We start from the raw sequence: 21,097 nt of genomic DNA on the forward strand, positions 1-21,097 counted from the left end.
ATGGGATGGGTGAGCTGGATGCTGCACAGCATACAAGATTTTCGGGGTAATTTCTCATCCTTCCATGACAGATTTTACATTTCTTTCCTCCTGGAAATGAAACATTTGCTTGATAACAGCCTGATGTTTCATATGACGTTTTGTAATAGTCCTCACATTAAAGAGAAGATGTTTGTCTGCTGGAGAGCAGAGTAACAGCAAACTACAAATACAAATACGATGAATTCCAGCAATGAATGAATTATTAAAGAGGATTCGAATGCTGAATACTATGGAGATGGCATCCGGCTGGAAACAGCTGCGAGATTTATTTTTCCATGTTGTCTGTGCTTGAAATGACCAACATTTGCTTGCCGCCTATTTGGCTAAATGGGTGAAATAGTAAAGCAGTGTGTATTCTTCCTCCACATCTCTCTTCCTTTTCCCCACGGTGCATTAATAAACACTACCCAGTTACGCTTCAACAGAGGCCGGCATTAGCTCTGATAGAACCATTCCTAATACTGCTGTGTTTACATAGAAGCCATGATTCTCTTCTCACTTACGCAGCTGTAAATCAGGAGTAACTCCATTGAAATGCAGTTACACGGATCTAAAGCCAAGTGTGGCAGAGCTCTGACCTTGTCCCTGTGGGTCCTGCACTTCTAGGCGGCTTATGCTAGCCTCAGTGGCTCACTGTGACCCTCCACGTAGCCCCTCTCTCTCTAGGGCCAGGGTTACAGTCTACTGAGGCCAGCAAAGAGGTTGGTGAGAGAACTCCCACAGTCTCTGTTGTCCCTGGGGGCTTATTTCAGAACAGTTTAGCCTCCTGTCCTGACAGGGGCCTGACGTCCCTTCCCAGGAGATGTTCCTGTAGTGGTGGGTTGGGGGGAACCTGGGCCCACCCTCTTCTCTGAGTTCCAGCCCAGAGACCCTAATGGTAGCAGCTGTTGGCAGCCAACCTTTCACTGCCAGAGTTGCTACATTTCCCTGGGCCACTTCCCCACAGCTCTCCTGCTTCTCCCTTCTTCACCCTTACCTTAGGGCTGCCTTAACCATGGTTTGGGGGTGTCTTCATTAACCAGCCCTTCAGCCGCACTTCCTCTCCTCTGGCTCCCTGGCTCTCCTCTGCCTGACTGGAGTCCTTTTTATAGTATCAGCAGGGCCTTAATTAGATTCAGGTGGTAACATTAGCTTAATGGCCTCACCTGACTCTTTGCAGGTTAACTAGAGTCAGGTGTTCTCATTAGCCTGGAGCAGCCCCTGCTCTGGTCAGTCAGGGAACAGAAAACTGGTAATCCAGAGGCAGTATATCTGCCTTCTGCTATTCTGCTGTACCCAACTGGCCTGGGTCTATCACACAAGTTAAATGATGATTCACCTAGGCCCCGATTCAACAAAGCACTGACGTGCCTAAGCACATACTTAACTTCAAGCAAGTGCTCTGCCGAAATCAGGAGTCACTTCACTGAAGTCTCTGGACCTGAACTGTTCAATTGAGTTTTTAAGCCTTTTTATTGCGCTGTTGTTCCAAATCCTCACCTGGGGCCTGATCCTGCTCCCGTTGATGTCCATGGCAAAACGCCCGCTGACTTCCTTGCAGTGTCATAGGAACGGCCATACTAGGTCAGACCAAAGGTGGCCAATGCCAGGTGCCCCAGAGGGAGTGAACCTAACAGGTAATGATCAAGTGATCTCTCTCCTGCCGTCCATCTCCACCTTCTGACAAACAGACAAACTGACAAACAGAGGCTAGGGACACTCTTACTTACCCATCCTGGCTAATAGCTCTTAAATGCATAGAGGTTAAGTCCATTATCTAATTCTCAAACCTCTTTTATAAATCAGCGACGCTCCACTGCTTTCAGTAGAGGCATGCCCACTTCCACCAGCTGTGCAGCTGGCCTGTTGCTGGGATAAAAGGATTTCTCCAATGATGGGTTCTTTGGGGCAATTCTCCTCGTGTCAGCATTCTCCTGCCTGTAAGAGGACTCAATTCGTGTCAGTCGCTGGAGCTTTTGGCCCAGATTATGCATTGTTACATGCCTGGATTTGGCTTTGCTGTGTGAATGCCAAGGAGTGGAACCCTTCTCAAATACCCATCTCTTTAATGAATCTCAAATCCTCGATTCAGAATGGTAGAGACTGCTCCGCTGCAAACAGCACATCTGGAGCCTCTTACTTTCGCATTCCGGCATATGGGTGTGGTGGTTACCCGATTTTTGCTTTAAGGCTAGATTGTCATCGCCCTGCCATTCCTGTTCCTCCTTTGCTAAGATAGTGACTTCTGGCTACTCGCCTGGTACCCCCTGTTGGGTGCAAGTAATCTGAGATGGGCCCCCGCCATCCCCTTCCATCTATACTCACTGACCAGAGTAGCTGGCCAAGTGAACGGGGGTTACGAGGTGTAGCTTGCTCCTCTCACCACAGCAAAGGGGAGCCATGGAGGATCCCAATATCTTGATCTACTCCCGGGGCACTACGGTGATGCACCAGCCCTTACACAGGACACATTGTAATGTCACGATCCAGCCATTGATGGCTGTAACAGTGACAGTCCAGCCCTGGATGCCTGTAACAGTAACAATTCTCAAGCCACGGTCTTTGTGAAACGCTTATGGATGATGCCCAATAATGACATCACACACCTTCCAACACAGGTGTGTTTGTCTGGATTGATAATGCCTAATGTGGCCTGAATTTCCAGGGTTAACATGCATCAGAGACTTTTCCAGCCCTGCCTCTGTGTGCTATCCTGCCCTCTTTACGTTTTTGTCTAAACATCAGAAAATAGGTCGTCTTTTAAAATAAACGCAATTGAGCTTCTCTTTTAAAATGTCTTCTGCAGAAACCTAAAGTTTTTTACGCCTCCTTTTCTGAGACCTTCTTTAATTTGCCACTTTTCTGTGAGTCGTTTTTTGGGGTCTGAGTTGAGAAGTTTTGTTTTGATTTATTTACATAAAGTGCTTCAAATAAACCCAGTAATTGATGTGCATTTTTAATGACATAACATCTAGTATAGAAAATTTGAGACTGTGTGGTGTTACTCCGCAGCAGATGGAAGCAATTAGAGAAGATACCTACGCAGTAGGAGTAGATTTATTTACTGTAGGTCTTTCAAACACATCCAGTATTTGGAACAGATGCAGTATGCTTAAGCGATTCAGGAAGTTGTGCGATCTTTGGCTCCAGGTTTCAAAATCTTTCCCAGTAGCAAATGGGAATGCAAAAGTATTTGGTTCAGAAATGCAGAGGAGTTGTGCTTAATATATTGCTATAGAAGTAGAAACTAGAAAATGTTTGGGTGGTTTTGACAGGGAGTGTAATGGAATTCTTGATGGGGGTGCGTGTATCGGAGTATCACACCACTGTCAAAACTGTGGGTATATCACCAATTGTAAACCATGTTGTTTATATATAAAATCTCTCTCTCTCTCACACACACACACACACACACACACACACACACACACACACACACACACACACACACACACACACACACACACACACACTTGTTTGATAGTGCTGTGCTTTTATTTATATATGTATGGGCCTGATTGTTCAGAAGTGCGAGCACCCACAGCTCCAGTTGCAGTCGGTAAGAGCAGCGGGTGCTCATACCTCCCATAACTCAGACCCAAATCCTTTTTACGTATTGTATTCAAGAAACCTGAGCCATCCGCATGCAATTATTAAACAGCATAATGCTACAATTATTTCCCACAAAATGACAGCCTAGGCTATTGCCTTTCTTCTCTTCAGGGATCTACTGTATGTTTATTTTATACTGAAAAGTATTTACTAAAAGCACTGTGGATTTTTTTAGGACAAAAGGGAAATCGAAGCCTCATTAACCCTTGGGTTGACAACGCGGGGCATACAGATCTTTCAGGTACGTAGCTGAATGTATCCATCAGCCCATTTTTTGCTCTCATATCTTGAGCATTTCTCACTGAAATCAGGCTGTCTGAAATGAAAACAGTGATACATTTTTCTCACCTGATGATCTCAAGTTTCATGGTCTAGAATAGGGGTCGGCAGCCTTTCAGAAGTGGTGTGCCAAGTCTTCATGTATTCACTCTAATTTAAGGTTTTGCGTGCCAGTAATACATTTTGATGTTTTTAGAAGGTCTCTTTCTATAAGTATATAATATAGAACTAAACTATTGTTGTATGGAAAATAAATAAGGTTTTTAAAATGTTTGAGAAGCTTCATTTAAAATTAAATTAAAATGCAGAGCCCCCCAAACCGGTGGCCAGGACCTGGGCAGTGTGAGTGCCACTGAAAATCAGCTCATGTTCTACCTTCGGCACGCGTGCCATAAGTTGCCAACCCCTGATCTAGAATTAGTGGCTTTTGCTTCACCGGTGGAAGTTGGCCATTTTGACTCCTGCTTATTTTTCCATCTTTTTTTTTTTTTTTTAATCAGAAGTTTCTCAAATACTTTTGAAATTCAGCAATCCCTGTTTGGGTCAATCATCTAGTAAAAATTAACAGTAAGATACTAACTGCACTAGAAATGTGCTGACCTGCTAGCCAGTGCACCAAGGACTGAACTGGGGATCTCCAGAGCCAACGGCATGAACTAAAGAGTCACAGCTCCCTAGCTGAGATCTGTAACAACAGAGGGACCTGCCAGACACGCACACACCAGTAGCTATCATGGACAACTTACAGTGTATTACAGCACTTGGATTTGCACAGACAAACATCTTCTTGAGCAAATTGCAAAAAGGGTGCAAATATTAATTGCTTTGACTCTGCGAGATGTCAGCTACAGAAAAGTCATTCAGCAGAATCCTCTTCTCTGAGCTGCACTTTGGGTCTGTGCTGGATATTCTGCACGCATTCCAGAGGCTGTTTTCTCATTGATGTCATTGGGATTGGCAGGCAAGGAATGAATGCAGAATAACCTATGTGCATCACAGAGAATTTTACCCTTTGGATGGCTTCATGAAACTTAAGCCATATCTATGCTAGAGACCTTAGGAGGACAGTGCTTCGAAATTTGAGCGTATCAGGGGAAAGAAGTTATCAGCTGTGTTTCAGCTTGTTCCTAAGTCAGTAAAAGTAATGAATCTGTCTCAGGTTTCCTAAATCCCATTCTCAGTGTGCAATTTGTTTCTCAGAATTTAGATGAAGAAAGACAGTTGCTTTATGACTTCCCCTGGACAAATGTGGGAAAACTTGTGTTTGTGGTGAGTACAGAACAATAACGGGTTCGTAACATATGTAAAGAAAGGTATCTTTCTTTTTTAACAGTGAGGTTTTCCTCTCATCTTTCATCAGCTTCCCACTGACCCGCAGACTGCCTATAAGAATATTGGAATGGCCGTAGTGGGTCAGATCAGTAGTCTATCTGGCCCAGTATCCTGTCTCCCGACAGCGGCCAATGCCTGATGCTTCAGAAGGAATGCACAGAAGAGGGGTATTTATCGAGTGATCTATCTTCTGTCATCCACTCCCAGCTTCTGGCAGTCAGACGTTTAGGGACACAGAGCATGGGATTGTGTCCCTGATCATCTTGGCTGATGGCCATTGATGGACCTATCCTCCAGGTCCTCCTTTTTTTGAGCCCGGTTACACTTTTGGCCTTCACAACATCCCCTGGCTAATAGTTCCACAGGTTGACTGTGCATTGTGTGGAAAAAATACTTCCTTTTGTTTGTTTTAAACCTGCTGCCTATTAATTTCATTGGGTGACCCCTGGTTCTTGCTTTACGTGAAGGTGTAAATAACACTTCACTATTCACTTTCTCCACACCATATATGATTTTATACCTCTACCATGTCCACCTTTTGTCGTCTCTCTTCCAAGCTGACAATCTTTTTAATCTCTCCTCGTCTGGAAGCTGTTCTGTACCCCCTAATCATTTTTCCTTCCCTTTTCTGTACGTTTTCCAATTCAAATGCATCTTTTTTGAGATGAGGCAACCAGAATTGCACGCTGTATTCAAGCTGTGGGTGTCCTGTGGACTTACATAGTGGCATTATGACCATTTCTGTCTCATTATCCATCCCTTTCCTAATGGTTCCTAGCATTCTGTTCCCTTTTTTGACTGCTGCTGCAGATAGAATAGATGTTTTCGCTGAACTGTCTGCAGTGACTCCAAGATCTTTTGGGAGTGGTAGCAGCTCATTTAGACCCCATCATTTTATATGTATAGTTGGGATTATGTTTTGCTATGTGCATTACTTTGCATTTATCAACATTGAATTTCATCTGTCATTTTGTTGCCCAGTCACCCAGTTTTATGAGCTCCCTTTGTAAGTCCTTGCAGTCAGCTTTGGACTTAACTGTATATCTTACAAGTCTGTGACTGTCATATGGCCAGATTCTGATCTCAGTTACATACCTGGAACTCCACTGAAGACAACCCCTTTCAAAAGCCTGAAAACAGTGGAATTACTCCCTGTATACACCAGCGTAACTGATCAGAACCTGGTACAGAAACAGGCAAATGTTACCGTGCTCTTAGGACCAGGATGAGAGACCATAAGATGGATTGTTAACTGATAGGTTGCAACAACAGTTTCCAAGCCATGAAGGAGCTGGCTGAGCTGGGTGGGAGTCTTGAATATTTTAGACTTAAGGTTTTGTGTTAACAGTGACCAAAATGTTCAGAGGCCAGGTGCTCGGTATTGCTGAAAAACAGGCTCTTTGAGGTGTCACAGATTTGGCATCTAAACTCTGAGAAACTCCAAATCACTAGCTACTTTTGACCTTTTTGCCCAGATACATTTTTGGGGAATACTGCTTCATGGACACTCAAGAGACTGCAAAGACATTCAGACCTTCAATCAAGCTCTAAGATCATAGATACACTCGGCATCTGATTGGGAAAAGTCTGTTTCCTTTAGCCTCTTCTTCTTTTTAGCCCAGCCCCACTCTGCGCTCTAGGCCTAGCAGGAGCAAGAAGCTGAATCTCAAGTGTGAACTTGTTTTGAATTGGAGAGCAATGAAAAATATTGATGTGAGGAAAATCAATATGAACAGGTTTGATCCTGGTTTGATTCTTTTTCCCCATAATGGTACAGGTATGAAAGCAGTTTTAGAAACTCTGTTTTACTGAAAATTTGCTAGAATCTCGTCAATCCATTGAGTTGCCTGGTTGTTGGGTATTTAAATGTGAGCATCATAAAGTCAGTACAATGTACAGTCAACTTGTGGAATTCATTGCCGGGAGATGATGTGAAGGCCAAAACTGTAACGGGGTTCAGAAGGAACTAGATAAATTCATAGAGGATAGGTCTGTCAATGGCTGTTAGCCAAGATGGACAGGGCTACAACCCCATGCTCTGAGTGTCCCTAGCCTCTGTCTGCCAGAAGCTGGCTGTGGATAACAGAGAATGGATCATTCGATGATTGCCTGTTCTGTCATTCCCTCTTAAGCACCTGGCATTGGCCACTGTTGGAAGACAGGATCCTGGGCCAGATGGACCATTGGCCTGACCCAGTATGGCCGTTCTTATGGTCTTAGTAGTAAAGGGGAAAAATAATTCATCCAGAGTAACACCTCTGTTATTTCCTTTAGATCGTTACAGCTGAAGCACCAAATGGAATGTACAGGTTGGGAACTTGTTAAACCAGGGCCGCTCTTACTGGAACCAGTGGCAAAGCTCCCAGTCACACCAAACGGAGCCAAATTGGTGCTAGAAAGATTCATAGATGTTAAGCCCGGCAGAGATCATTATAATCCTCTTGTCTAACCTCCTGCCTGACACAGGAGCATTAAGCATTGTTTGTGTATTAAATTGTGTAAATGAATCTGTTTGTTCTCCTGCTGAAGTGTCTCATGCACTTATTACTTTCTCCCTGTGAAACGGAATAACTGAAGCCAAACCACCTGCCTGGTCTAGCAGTGGGAACCTGCCAGCCCTGACGCCGGGCATGGTTTTTGGCAGCGTTGTGTAATGCAGAGCAAACCGTGTTTGTTTCCTGTGTTTGACTTTGAAATGCAGTGAGACAATGTGCCCTGGGGTAACTGATTGTTCTGCTAGTAACTTTAAAGAGTCATCTTAAATAGAGCAAACTTCCACTGTTTCCTCAAAGCTCCCTTTACCTTTCACGAGGGAGCAGCAGGAACAGAGTAATGGGTCTCTGTATTCAGGGCTGAACGCCTCCCTTTACAAACCTTTGCAGTGCAGATACTGATATTTCCTCCTTGTTCCGCACAGGGTAAGAAATTTGAGATTTTGCCAGATGGTTTGCCATCGGCCAGGAAACTCATCTACTACACAGGCTGTCCCATGCGCTCCAGGCACCTCCTGCAGCTGCTCAGCAATAGCCATCGCCTCTATATGAATCTGCAGCCGATCCTGCGGCAGGTCAGGAAACTTGAGGAGAATGAAGGTACTCGGCTGTGTTTTAATCTGGCTATACTGTGTTTTACTGCTCCCCCGCAGCCTACAACAGTCTGACTCCGAACAGTGGCGCTGCAGCCTCTCATCTGGCTTGAGCTGCTGTCTAGAGCTGAGTGGAGAAAGGCTATTCTAGGTCATGGAGGGAAACCAAGAATTTCAAAACTCTCCATGAAAGGGGATGGAGCCCCCTGGGGTAGGCCCAGAGACCCCCCCAGCCTCAGGACAGACTGCGTAGTGGGCAGCCCCGGAGACCCCCTCAGCCCCGGGGCAGTCTGCCTGGTGGGCAGGCCCAGAGGTGATCCAGAGCCGCAGACCCTGGAAGCCCTGGGGTCCCCACCCCTGCGGCATTCCAGCTGGCAGGGTTTCAGTGGGTTCTTGGGGGAAATTGGACCACATGTGAGAAACATTCTGATTTCACTGAACTGGCAAATTCCAATGAGACATATTTCCTCGGACTCTTTCTGACCAGCTCTCCTGCTGTCCGCAGCTGCAGTTTGGTCCCCTGTGGCCTCCTGCTCTAGCGATGATGGATTGGAGGCAATTGCATAAAACTGACAAGAAAGCGACTGGCCTCCCTGACAGGACAGAATTGGCGTCTTCTCCTGCAGGGCCTGGCTTGCGTTACTCTTGCGGTTTCCTGCTCTGGCTCACATGCTGTGCGGTTTGCGTGCACAGGTTTCTGAACGAGTCCCCACCCATGCTGGGAGGAGGGACTTGGACTGTGGGCTGCTGGGCTGGGCAGCTTCCCCCCCCCCCCCCCCGGTGCTCTTGAAATCAGGGGAAGTTTCAGCCCCGGCTGTTACTATCAAAGGCCAAACCCCTCCATGTGGTCATGTGAAGGCCAAAAACCAGACAGAAATGCCATCTCCCCATTGTGCCACGGGGCTAGGAAGTGCAGAGAGAATCTGGAGCCATATGACAGCAAGGAGTCAAGCCCCACAACAGAGATCAGACACCATGGTGATGGGCATGATCTAGGAGCTTGAGAGTAGGCTGGGAGAGTGCAGATGGCATAGCCAGTGAGGGTGTGCCATGTGGGTTGTGAGAGTCCCCAAGCTGGAGGTGGTGATGGTGGGGGATCAGAGCTACTGCCCCTTTATACCCCGTGAGGGTGACGCTGGCCAGCTTGCCCCGCCCCCTGCACCATTGAGTGCCCAGAGCTGTTTGCCTGGACTCCGTTATGTTTGCCAGTACTGGGCCCAAACTGCAGAGAGCTGTGTGTAGAGGGGCAGGAGTGTGTGCTGTTTGGTAGGTAGCGCTGGCAAGACACAGTCATGTTAGCAGCTCCAGCATGAAAGGGGCAACTGATCTTCCTGTGCCCCAGTACACTCGACGCCCAGCCTGCTGCACTGCTTCTTCCAGCGAAAGGCAGCCAGGCAAGGAATGGGGCTTTGCCCTGAAACTCAGCCTGCCTTCAGTTTCCACAATCCTGAAGTCCAGTGGTTTGAATTTACCCTGGCACGCTGCAATGCCGCTAGAAATCTCTTCCATATCCATCCGAGGGGCTGTCTGGGGGTCCAGCGTTGTCCAGCATGTTCCCGGTCAGAGCCTGGCCTGACGCGGCCTGCAGCTCACTTAGATCAGGAATGTGTTCCCTGAGGGAAATCTGCTGCGTGCTGTTGTTTGTGTGGGCTGAGCATCAGCAGAACAGGCTGTGCGATAACCACACCGGAGGCAGATGCTGGCCTACTGATAAGGCCGCGGGCCATCGGAGGAGTCAGGAGGAGGCCCTGTGCTGTGATAAACGCAACCCTAATTAGATAGCTGCACTGCATCAACAGAGCCTGTCTGGGCCTCAGTGCACGGGCGGTGGGATTGTGCATCAGGATACAGAGATTACAGGGGAGGGTGCACCCTGCATGGTCCCATTTAGCTAGTATTTCACAGGCTGGGGGTGGGGGCTTGTTCTGGCTCCATCTCCCTCTTCTGGCCCCCTCTGGGGCTGCACATCACCACAGAGATGCTGGGAGGCAGTAGTGTCAGTCCTCCCTTTGCTGCCGGGTCTGACCTTTGTGCTGCCTGACCCAAGGTAGCCCAGAACTACCAGGGAGGGCTCCAGCCCTGCCGGGGTTGGGGCTGTTCAGAGGTGGAAGGGGGAACGAGGAGTGTCAGAATCCAGCCTGGGGTGGGAGTGCCCCTGCCATCACACCCACAGGGCAGCCGATCCCCACTTGTGTGCTCAGCCAGTTGCTCCGAGGGCCATGGCTCGGGATCCTGGGAAGGGCCTGTCCCTGCACCGTTGCCTAGCAGCTGCCCAGAGGCAGGAGACACAGGGTGGGTAGGAGAGGCAACAAGCAGCTTCTTGCCCCCAGGCCCAGTCTGGCCCAGAGTCAGTATGCATCCCGGGTGTGTTGGCACCCCTCGCAGGCCACCAGGCTCCCGTGGGGAAGTGACCATGCTCCTGGCTTGCCTTGCAGAGAAGAAGCAGTACCGGGAGTCTTACATCAGCGACACGGTGGACCTGGACATGGACCAGCTGGAGAAACGCTCCCGAGCCAGCGGGAGCAGCGCGGGCAGTGCCAAACACAAGCGCCTCTCGCGGCACTCCACGACCAGCCATAGCAGCTCCCACACCTCCGGCATCGAGTCAGACACCAAGCCCAGGGAGATGGGGCCGGAGGACAGCTTCTTGGGCACCGCTGTGCACCGCAAACTGAAAACCTGCAGCTCCATGACCAGCCATGGCAGCTCCCACACCTCCGGGGTGGAGAGCGGGGGGAAGGACCGGCTGGAGGAGGACTCTCAGGATGACGGTAAGCCGAGCAGATGGCCCTGTCAAGCTAGTATTTCTTCCGTGCTATGTGCGTTCTCTGCAGTCTGTCTCACTGGCTGCTGAGTTGCGATAGATCTGTGACCAAACCGTCAGGGTGATTGCTCTCCATCCGTGCACAGCTGAGCCTCTAAAATAGGCTGCACATAGGAAAGAATAGATGTCTGGCTTAGACTGCTATTTCAGTGCTGCTGGCAGGGAAAACCTTTTCAGTGTTGTGCCTGTTCCAAGCAGCTCGTCCTCATCAGTTTAGTATCCTAGTTGAAATCGCTCGGGGGGATGCTAGAGACACTGGGGGAAAGAATTAGAGCTGGGCTGTGAGAATCCTGAGCCTTGCTGTTGCATCGCAGCATCCAGTTGGAAGCAGTCATGGTGCTGAATATTGCTGGTAGGATGGAGCACTGGCCAAAGACAGCCAGGGGACAAATGATTTCCCCCCCCGCGTATCTCACCCACAGACATCCCTTTCCAGCATCGCGATGCGGGTGATTGGGCCTCTGGGAGTCCGTCCGCACTGGCGCTTAGAGGTGGGTAGACAGACACGCTAGTGCTCTCAAAACAGTGGTGTGGACATTGTGGCACGGGCAGTAGCACGGACTAGCCACCAGAGCTCAAGTCCAGACCATTGGGCCAGCTTGGACTTGTGCCCGCCCATGTCGCAGCGGTCAGGCTGCTGCTGTGAGTGCATTGGCCGGAGCTGAGCTAGTGTGGGTCTGTCTCCCCGGGCTGGGAACACCTCCCAGTTGCTGTGTGGATGTACCCTGTGCTAGTTAGTGCAGCACCCAGCAACCGTGCGCCTTAGAACTATAGGCGCTACCATAGTACACATAATAGATGATCAATTTCTCAAGCATTTCTGCACTCATGACTGGCATTCAGTGCTGCTTTTTAGGACTCTGCAGCTGTAATGGACTCAAGAATTGTCTTTATGCGGCAGCTGCTGGCCGGTAGGGACAAACCATTGTATAGTGCAGAGAACCTCCGGTTGTGGTTGGTTTGTTTTTGGTTTTTTTTCAGGCACTCTTTCCATGTTAGAAAATCATTCAATCTTTTCTTCCTCTTCTGCTTCAGAAATAGAAATGCTGGTAGATGACCCCCGAGAGCTGGAGCAGACAAATGAGTCGCCCCTCGAGGTTAGCCCAGACATGTGTATCTACATCACTGAGGATATGCTGACATCACGGAAGTTTAACGGACACTCGGGTAAAATGCCACAGGAAAATGCCTGACCTTGCTTTCTGTGATGACAGGTGAAATCACTCAGAGCACATAGAGAGAAGTGCTGGAGATGAGAAGCCATACAAAAAAGGGTCATCTTGACAAATGCCACAACAGAGCTGGAGACAAATGTTTCAGGAGATCAGATCCCCATGAATTTACCTTTGGGTGTGAGATCAAAGCACCAAGTGGGACAGTCTACTAGATTGCTTTGGGGGGCGAGGGGAGGCGGTGGTCAATAGCACCCTTTCCAGCTCCCTTCATCTCCTTTCCTTTGTGGGGCCACATTGGGTTCGATGGTGCAAATCCCAGTTTTAATTTTGAGCAATGTGAAACTTGCCTAAGGCCAGCAACAAAGGGTTTGCTCAGTAGCAATGGGTCCAACCAAAGATCAGATGAACGTGTACTGGAAACCATGGCGATCCTTTAAGATAAGGGATTGCCAGGAGTGGGAGGATCTTAAAAGCACATTTCACTTCAGTAGCTTGTAATATATGTACTGTATCCTTTTATCAGTACATCTAGGGTGAAATTCACCTCTTGGCAGAAAGTCTATGTACCACATCACTTCAGTCCCACCTAATTCCTCCAAATAAAACTTTATGCGCACAGGTGAATTTCATACTGAGTGAAAATAGACACACAGATAAATTCAGTCCTGCTGTCTCTCTCCTTTGGAGCTACTGGAAGTTTAGTCCACTTACACAAGGCAGAATTTGGCCCAACAGGCAGTCCCAATTGTTTTTCTTGAGTCCAAGAGTTGAGGAACAAAACATGTCATATCTTGCTCAGCAATTTTTCGTGCACAGTTCCCCGACTGCATGTGTAGTTTCAGTAATGGCATGCAGATCCTGTCTACATGAGCATGCAATTTACCATGGTGCAATCGCAAATAGTTGTGCAGATGCACATGTCCAGAGATATGGAAAATCTGACCCATTTACATTGTAAAATGGTTCTTAGGTGATGTAATCAGTTGTGCCAAAGGCTATTTGTTTGAAGGATTTTGCTTTTCTGTGATCCAGCCCCATTTTGAAGGACTCCATCGACTTGAAATCTAGACCATTTCAGAAGTAAGTTGGAAGAAGATGCAAGCTCTGCAGCTGCCCTGGAGGGCATCTGACACTCGCTGTCATTCTGCAATCCTATTCCCCTTTTATTAAATAGGGGTTTCACTCCTTTGTTGCTGGGTGACAGGCCCACATCTGAAAGGAGATTAACTATCCAGGGGAAATGATGAAACTGACTCCACGCACAAGGCCGCTAACGGCACAAACTGGAAAAAATAGGGAGAAATCATCTCTTTTTCTAGTCTCTTGTAGCTATAGCAACTGTAGGTGTGGCTTGTAACAATCACAGGTGAAACCTCATCAGACAAAATTGTGATTTGTTTTTAAATATCCCTTTAGTCTCTTAGTTTGTGAGAGATTAAAAACTAATTCAGTTACTTTCTGAATTACTAGCACCAGTTCGAATGATCTTTACATAGTGTCCTTTCTTCTTTCATCTAGACAGAAAGTAAAACCTCTCTTGTGTAAACGGCGCTGTTAAACTGACCTGCATGGTGGTTTTGCCATGTTGGCCTTCACTCCAAATGAAGATGCTTTAGCACATTCTGTCTGTTTTCCTTGATCTCGCTTCCCTTTCCTGTCTGCACTCAAAGGACAGGAATGCTTCAGCACTTCTCTGTCAGCTTTGCCATTCTTTCAGCAGCACTTTGTCAGATGAAGGCCACCCTGCCCTCTGGAGAGACTGTGTCAGTGAATTGTCGCTGTGCCCTGGGGCCTCGACCCAGGCGTACCAGGATTTGTACTTCAGATTTTCACGGCACACCTAGAAAAGGAGAAATTCCCGTTCCTAAGGACTAATGACATTTCAGCTTCACACGGACGCAGGAGTTTAGGGGAGGGTTTGTAACGGCTAAAGATTAGGTAGCTCTAATGGTGACAATAACACCTGATGCATTCTTAAGGTGAGAAAACTGTGGACTGAAGTTCGAAGTTCCAGCACTATAACGTGAACACCGTTAGCCCATCAGCGTACAAACATACAGGGCCAGAGCCTGAGCAGGTGTAACTCAGTGACACTCTGTGGAGTCTCCTGGCATTGTCATCCTAGTTTTCTCCCTCAGTCACAGGCCACCTATAAACCATAGGAGGAGTCCTGGCCTCGCTGAAGTCCATGACAAAGCCCCTACCAACCTCAGGGGAACCCTTCGCCTTGGGGCTCTGTTGGAGCATCAATATAGTGCCAGAGTTAGAGGTTCATTCCATTATTTTCCTACTTCGGGAATAATCAGCTATTGGCTTTGTTTACATTTTGCATAGGAGTTTATTAAAAGATACAGACTCAGTTTCAATCATCTCAGCTTTCGACTGTGGCTAGAGAAGCAACTCGGGGAGCCAAATGCGGAGGCAGGGAGTATGGTGAACTCTTTATACTTAGTTTCTCCATGTGCTTCTGAAATCCTCTCTGCTCCGCTGATGGGAGTCGTATCTGCTGAGGAGCTGGAGAAAGACACAAGTTAAAGTGGGGCGGGGAAAACCTCATCCTCTTGCATTGTCTTAGGGCCCTTTAATGTGTAACTCACAATTGCTTGGACCTGTGTACACAGTGACGTCCTGCGTGTAAGCAGAGGCGTCGAAGATTAATGTAAAGGGATCTAATGTACATTGCACCTCTGAATTTGATCCTGTCTGCCTGAGGGAGGCTGCATTGGTGTAACATACGTGTTGAAGGGGCACCAGTGCAGACTCTCTCTAGATTGATTTATGAATCGGGCCCCAAGTAACTAAAGAGGATCTCTATGGATGTGACAAAATGTTGATACCAAGTATTTTCATCTGGGCAGTTTTAAATGTGGCCTTCCATAAGGTGACTTAACCAGGCTGCTACATATCCTGGCAACCCAGAAGATGACTTGAAATCACTCCAGAATTTAGATCTGCTTCTTTCCTTGTTTCCTAATTCAGGGTTAATCGTAAAGGAAGTGAGCTCATCCACATCCAGCTCTTCAGAAACAGTGGTCAGACTTCGTGGTCAAAGCAGCGACTCGTTGCCCCAGGTATGCATGCATTGAGACTTCAGACGTACGGCTTGATCTAAAGCAAACAACGTGTCTTGATTAGACATGGACAAACCAATCTGAGGGGGGGGAAAAAAGAACCGTCCAGTACCTTGCTCCAAACTCAAGTGGAATTTCTTTGAGTTTGGGTAAATTATAGCTTTTGGGGGTGAAAAAACATTATATTTCCTTTTTGCAAACTTGGGCCTTTTGGAAGCAGACAGCAGGGAGGGCCTTTTTCTGCTGCATTTCTCACCCCATCAGAAACAGGGAATGCTGGAAATCTTACAGGAACAGCAGATCAAATCTCAAGGTCCCAGAGACTTTCATAGATTGGAATACACCAGCCCTATATCCCAGTTTTTTATCCAAACCAAACCCACATCCCATCTGAGGTGACTCCTCGCTGATCTTGATCCCGAATGGTGGTGACTGGTGATGTGTTACAATGCCCAGGAAAGTTTCCTTTGTCCAGAGACATACAGCAGTATGGGCTCCAACAGCTTCACTTAGCACCCCAGCATCACCCATATCCTGCTTTCACTTGTCTGCAGAGACAATTCGAAGGAGCACACAGGAATGTCTGCTTGAGCTGGAAATTACACCTTCCACTCCAGGATAGGCACTCCTTAACTCAGGGGTGGCCAACCTGGGTCTCTGGAGCTGCATGCAGCTCTGCAGAAGTAAACATGCGGCTCTTTGTACAGGCACCGACTCCAGGGCTGGAGCTACAGGTGCCAATTTTCCAATGTGCCAGGGGGTGTTCACTGCTCAGCCACAGGCTCTGCCCCACTCCACTCCTTCCCTCCCTTACTCTGAGCCTGCCTTGCACTCACTCTCCCCCTCCCCCCGCCTCCTGTGCCAGAAACAGCTGATCAGGAGGTGGGGAGAGGAAGGAGGAGGCACTGACTGGTGGGGCTGCCAGAGGGTGGGAGGCGCTGGGAGTGGGCTGAGGGGAGCTGATGGGGGGCTGCTGAGGTATTACTGCGGCTCTTTGGCAATGTGCATTGGTAAATTCTGGCTCCTTCTCAGGCTCAGGTCGGCCACCCCGGCCTTAGTCTCAATGCTGGATCTGACTTGTTTGCTCTCCCAAGTGACTGCACCAGAGAAAGTCATCACTGTCTAGAGATGGGTCCAAGCCCAGAGCCCAGGTCTAGGGGTTATTTGAAATCCAGCCCCACATCTGGATTTGAATGGGACAGCTAGCCCCTATCTTTATCATGAGTCCAAACAAAACCTTGTTTCTAAACACCTATGGTGGGTCTTGACCCTACTGAAGTCAGTCAGGGTTTTGCCAGTGACTTTTTAGTAGGGTCAGAATTTGACCCCTGAATTTTGCTGACTTGGTGCCTAAATGCTATTTTTGCCTTTAAAAATCTCCCCCTCAGTCCCTGGTCATATTCTCCATATCTCCAAACGTGTATGTAACGTGAGAGTTCCAGTTAGGGTGAGCAAAGAACATCAAATGCATAATGGTGCTGTCTGTCTGCCGTATGAGGTGCTCCAGTGATACGGTTTTTAGATTCATGACTGATTCCTGCTAACGCTCTTCCTGCAACCTTCTCTTTTGTACAGACCGTCTGCAGAAAACCAAAGACTTCCACCGACCGGCACAGCTTAAGCCTGGATGACATCCGGCTTTACCAAAAAGACTTCTTGCAGCTAGCGGACACTGCTCAGAGCTACACGTTTGGTTGTGGCCACGAACTGGATGAAGATGGTCTCTATTGTAACGGCTGCTTGGCTCAGCAGTGTATCAATATCCAAGAAAGTTTCCCAGTGAAAAGAACGAGCAAATACTTCTCTTTGGATCTGACCCATGATGAAGTTCCAGAGTTCGTTGTTTAAGCTCCACAGCTTTACTGTGGCAGGACTGGCTACCTGCACTATTAGAAAGACTTGAAATCTATTGGTGTTTCCTTGAAATGTCTGGTGCCATATGGTTTTTTTCCCTCCCCCTGCACACCTTGCTCTTTGCTACTACAGATCAAGGCCTTAGTTACCATTGCACTTTGAGCAGTACCCAAGCAGTAGGGATACAGATTGTGTGGCATGACAGAGCCTTGTCTAGGTCAATCAGTCAGAGGGAGAGAGAAAGTCTCTCTTATTTGGAAGTAGTTTGTGCAAAACACTGATTGTCTTATTTCAGTTTGGAGAAGCACAACATCATTTCTTTATTTAACCTAATCAAAGATGATCCTGACTTTCTTCTTCCTGCCTCAGGAAAGCTCTCAAGTCTAGTCGGGTTTGTCTTGAGTCTAGTCGGGTTTGGGGTTTTTTTGTTTTGTTTTTTTCCCCCTAAAGATGCTACTGCCTCTTGTTGTATAGCCATCGCTTTAGCTTCTGTAGATGCTAAAAAGAAAACCTCAGTTTCTTTGTTGTGTTCTGTCAAGCCAAAGAAATGTAAATAATCCTAAATGCCAGTATCAAGAAGATGAGATTTAAGCAATAACTAGACAAGAAACTCTATGCATGTTCAGGATACCTTGGAAAATAGTGCGTTAAGTTGCAGTTGATATAGTGTGCGATCCCAGTTCTTCAAAAAATTTCCTTTGGAATATAGTTCCAAACAGAGTTTTTGTTCAGCATTTTGTAAAGTTTACAAAAATCAGATTGATGTTACGTGGGAACTTAGAAAACTTCTAACCTTCTTCTTTATTTTTTTTAATGAAAAATAACAGATCATATATAATGATGTAGCAATAATGTTTGCTGACCAAAGTACCTTAAATATATATAATATACATATATAAATATATAAAATTATATATATGTTTATATATGTTTGGATCTTTATAGACCCTTTTTATTTTTGTTCTAAAATACTTTTTTATACAAAGAATATGCTTCCTTCCTTTAATAATATGTATAGACAATCATTTTTTGTTTTTTTCCTAAACTCTAACATTCTGGAAGGTGAAAAAGTACTTTCCGGTTGCAAATAATATGTATGCAACTGCATTGTTAGCATGACTATTTTCAGTTAACGTAGTTTTGTTATTTTAAATAAGGCTTTTCATGCATCATTAAATATTTTCCAATTTAAATAGTTCTGATGAAAGGATGAAGAGGATCTATCAGAAATGCAGCAGGTGCAACTTTCAAGCTGGAGTGTCCTAATGTAATTAAAATGAACAGGTATTATGATATTTTACCATCAGTAAATATGGGGCAAAGCATTACAGCAACTAATATTTACAGCACAATGCCTTTCTTAAAATGAATATTTTTAGTTAGGGATTTAGTATTTTACAGCCATAGTTTACCATATTTTGATTATATCATATTTTTAACTGGAAACTTTTCTTAACAAAAGGTTATTTTATAAATAAGGAGTGTGATATTTTTATAAGAAATGCGGGTGTGTTTTTGCTAACATTAAGGAATTTAGATTTTCGGTACAGGGCAACGTAATCAGTATTATTGCTATATGGGAGACAGTGTTATAGAGCAAATAATGAACACTGCAAAATTTGCTACAGCATTGCTGCCTGATACATTTTTTGGCTAGAAAACGGGCCACTTTTCATCACTCTGCTGCCTAGTTTGTGGTGGCTTTATGTTGCCAGAGTGCGGAAAAGCATTCAGAACATACCAGTGAATTTTTCCCATTATGTATTAGTGTTTGCATTGTGTGTAAGATAGATAGCCAAATGCTGCCATGGTACTCTCTAGCCAGTGCAGGGAGAGTGAGCAGTGCCGCGTGCAGGCGGCTCAATAGGGGGCAGTATTCGGTGGCACCCAGCACCTCACTGCAGTGTGCTGTGCAATAGGACCACCCTCCAACTGCTGGCCACCACTTCCTGCAGATGATAGGAGATGCACAGATTAGCTGCGGGGCTAGATCTGCACCGCTATCCTCTAGACCATCCCTAGTGCTGAGCATCTCTTAGCCTCTCTTGCTAGCAATGGAGAGGATCCGTATCCATTGGAAATGGTTTTCCCTTCCACAACAGCACAAGCCAAAGCTAGATCTAACTCGGATGTGGGCAAAGTCTCCAAGCCTTTAGAAGTCCACCTTTCTGGCGTTGGAGTGTCTTCCCTCTCTACTGAGGCATGTTGAGTTCCTGCACAAAAGATGATCCCCTCCTGCAGAACAGGCAGAATTTTCAGGTTCTAGGATTGTTTCTCTGGGGATGACCACAGATCTATGTACATGGATGTGTTTGAGATATACACTATATATACGCGCGCACACAGAGTATATACAACATATATAATATACACAGCTATATCACATTGCAGTTATCAGAGTTCAACTCTCAGAAATAGAAAAGAGGACTTATTCTGAACTCACGGGGTCAGATTTATTTTTTTTCTTGCCAACTGATTGGATAAGCCAAAGTTTCTGTGGTCAGAAGGTTTGTACGAAATACCTGCTCCTCTCAGTTTATTCCCCAGTGGTGGTGTGCAATATGTAAGGTTTCCCTCCTACCCATCTTCACGCGTTCATTGTTGGCAAACCCGTTTTCCTTGAAATGGTATGTGCTGCATGTTGGTATGACCCTGGCCAAACTGAATGGTGTAAAGCACCCATATCATTGAAGAGACCCCAGCATGAGATGAGCCCTATTTGTTCTTGTTATTTATTTTGTTAAAATATAGGGGGAAGGATGTAATTAAAGGGTTAAGTATGCAAATAATGCTTTATGCAGTCGAGAAAGCAGGCTACTTTCAGTCCAGATCCTGCAGTCCAGTCTGTACAGGACAGACCTTTTGCAATCATGCAGAGCCCTAAAGTTGTTCATGGGCCTCTATGAGGGTCTCCTGATATGGATCCAATTGTAGGATCAGGGCCTTTTGCTTTATACTCCAACCAAAAAGAGTCCAAAATCATTCACTTGATGTCACAGACGTGGTGGTTTTGCTCAAGTTGTTCTTCTTGGATTCACAAGCAATTGACTTTCATGAATAGACAGCACTGACCCCTAACAAGACGCGTCCTTGCTTTTGTCATAATACTCATAATTTGTTGCAAATCATTCTTTGTAAGGCGGGGTGCAGGCAGTTTGAAAGGCAATATCTTGTATTCTACACTTGGTACTAAAAAGCTGTATGATATAAAATTGTTATTTATTCTGCATCGGTTTGAAATCCCAAGATGGTCAATGTCTGGATTTGGTGTCTGTTGCCTTCTGACATGTACATTAATAGGTTTGCAGTAATGAGCTATATGCATGCACAAACTAACTAATCCTTTCTGTGAAAGGATCTTCCTGTCAGGACCATATGAGAGAGGGAGTGTGCGTGTGAAAACAAAGCGGAGTTATTTTGTTACATTGAAGTGTGTTATGTGCCTTTCATGGCACAGTTAGAGATTACAATAAAGTGACAGTTGTTTGCATTACTATGAATCTTGACAATATAAAAAAAATTGAACTAATTGGTGAAGCTTTGTGAGTTCTTCAGTGAGAGGATTGCAGAGAAATTGTCCTTCATGCGAGAATGGACGAGGCCAATATGGTGATCCTGTATCCAGTTCTGGTGACCACGTTTTTAAAAGGATGTTGAAAAACGGAAGAGGGTGCAGAGAAGCGCCACTGTCATAGTATAATTCCCAAATCTGAACCTTAGCGTCCAAAATATGGGTACTAGCATGAATTTTCCTAAGCTTAATTACGAGCTTAGATCTGATAGGCTGCCACCAATCAGGACTTAGGTAGAGTGCCTGATAGACTCTGGTCTCCTCAAACCTTCC

At 46.2% G+C, this 21,097-nt stretch overlaps 1 protein-coding gene across 8 annotated transcripts in view; it reads left to right on the top strand.

Annotated features, from left to right (window-relative positions):
* Positions 1–20,782, top strand: part of FRMD6 (FERM domain containing 6) — a 75,956-nt gene extending 55,174 nt beyond the window's left edge. For 6 of the 8 annotated variants that reach the window (XM_030562864.1, XM_030562865.1, XM_030562863.1 and 3 more), the window contains 7 exons: positions 3,809–3,874; positions 5,113–5,181; positions 8,162–8,336; positions 10,765–11,100; positions 12,189–12,320; positions 15,308–15,399; positions 16,975–20,782. In XM_030562864.1, the coding sequence (XP_030418724.1) occupies positions 3,809–3,874; positions 5,113–5,181; positions 8,162–8,336; positions 10,765–11,100; positions 12,189–12,320; positions 15,308–15,399; positions 16,975–17,247 (1,143 nt within the window). In that variant the 3' untranslated portion in view covers positions 17,248–20,782. Of the gene's footprint in view, positions 1–3,808; positions 3,875–5,112; positions 5,182–8,161; positions 8,337–10,129; positions 10,377–10,406; positions 10,622–10,764; positions 11,101–12,188; positions 12,321–15,307; positions 15,400–16,974 lie in introns of those variants that run through there. The other 2 variants (XM_030562870.1, XM_030562869.1) reach the window with 2 other exon arrangements.
* Positions 20,783–21,097: the final 315 nt, after the last annotated feature.

The sequence above is a fragment of the Gopherus evgoodei genome, chromosome 4 (genome assembly GCF_007399415.2).
Source record: "Gopherus evgoodei ecotype Sinaloan lineage chromosome 4, rGopEvg1_v1.p, whole genome shotgun sequence".
Lineage (NCBI taxonomy): Eukaryota > Metazoa > Chordata > Testudines > Testudinidae > Gopherus > Gopherus evgoodei.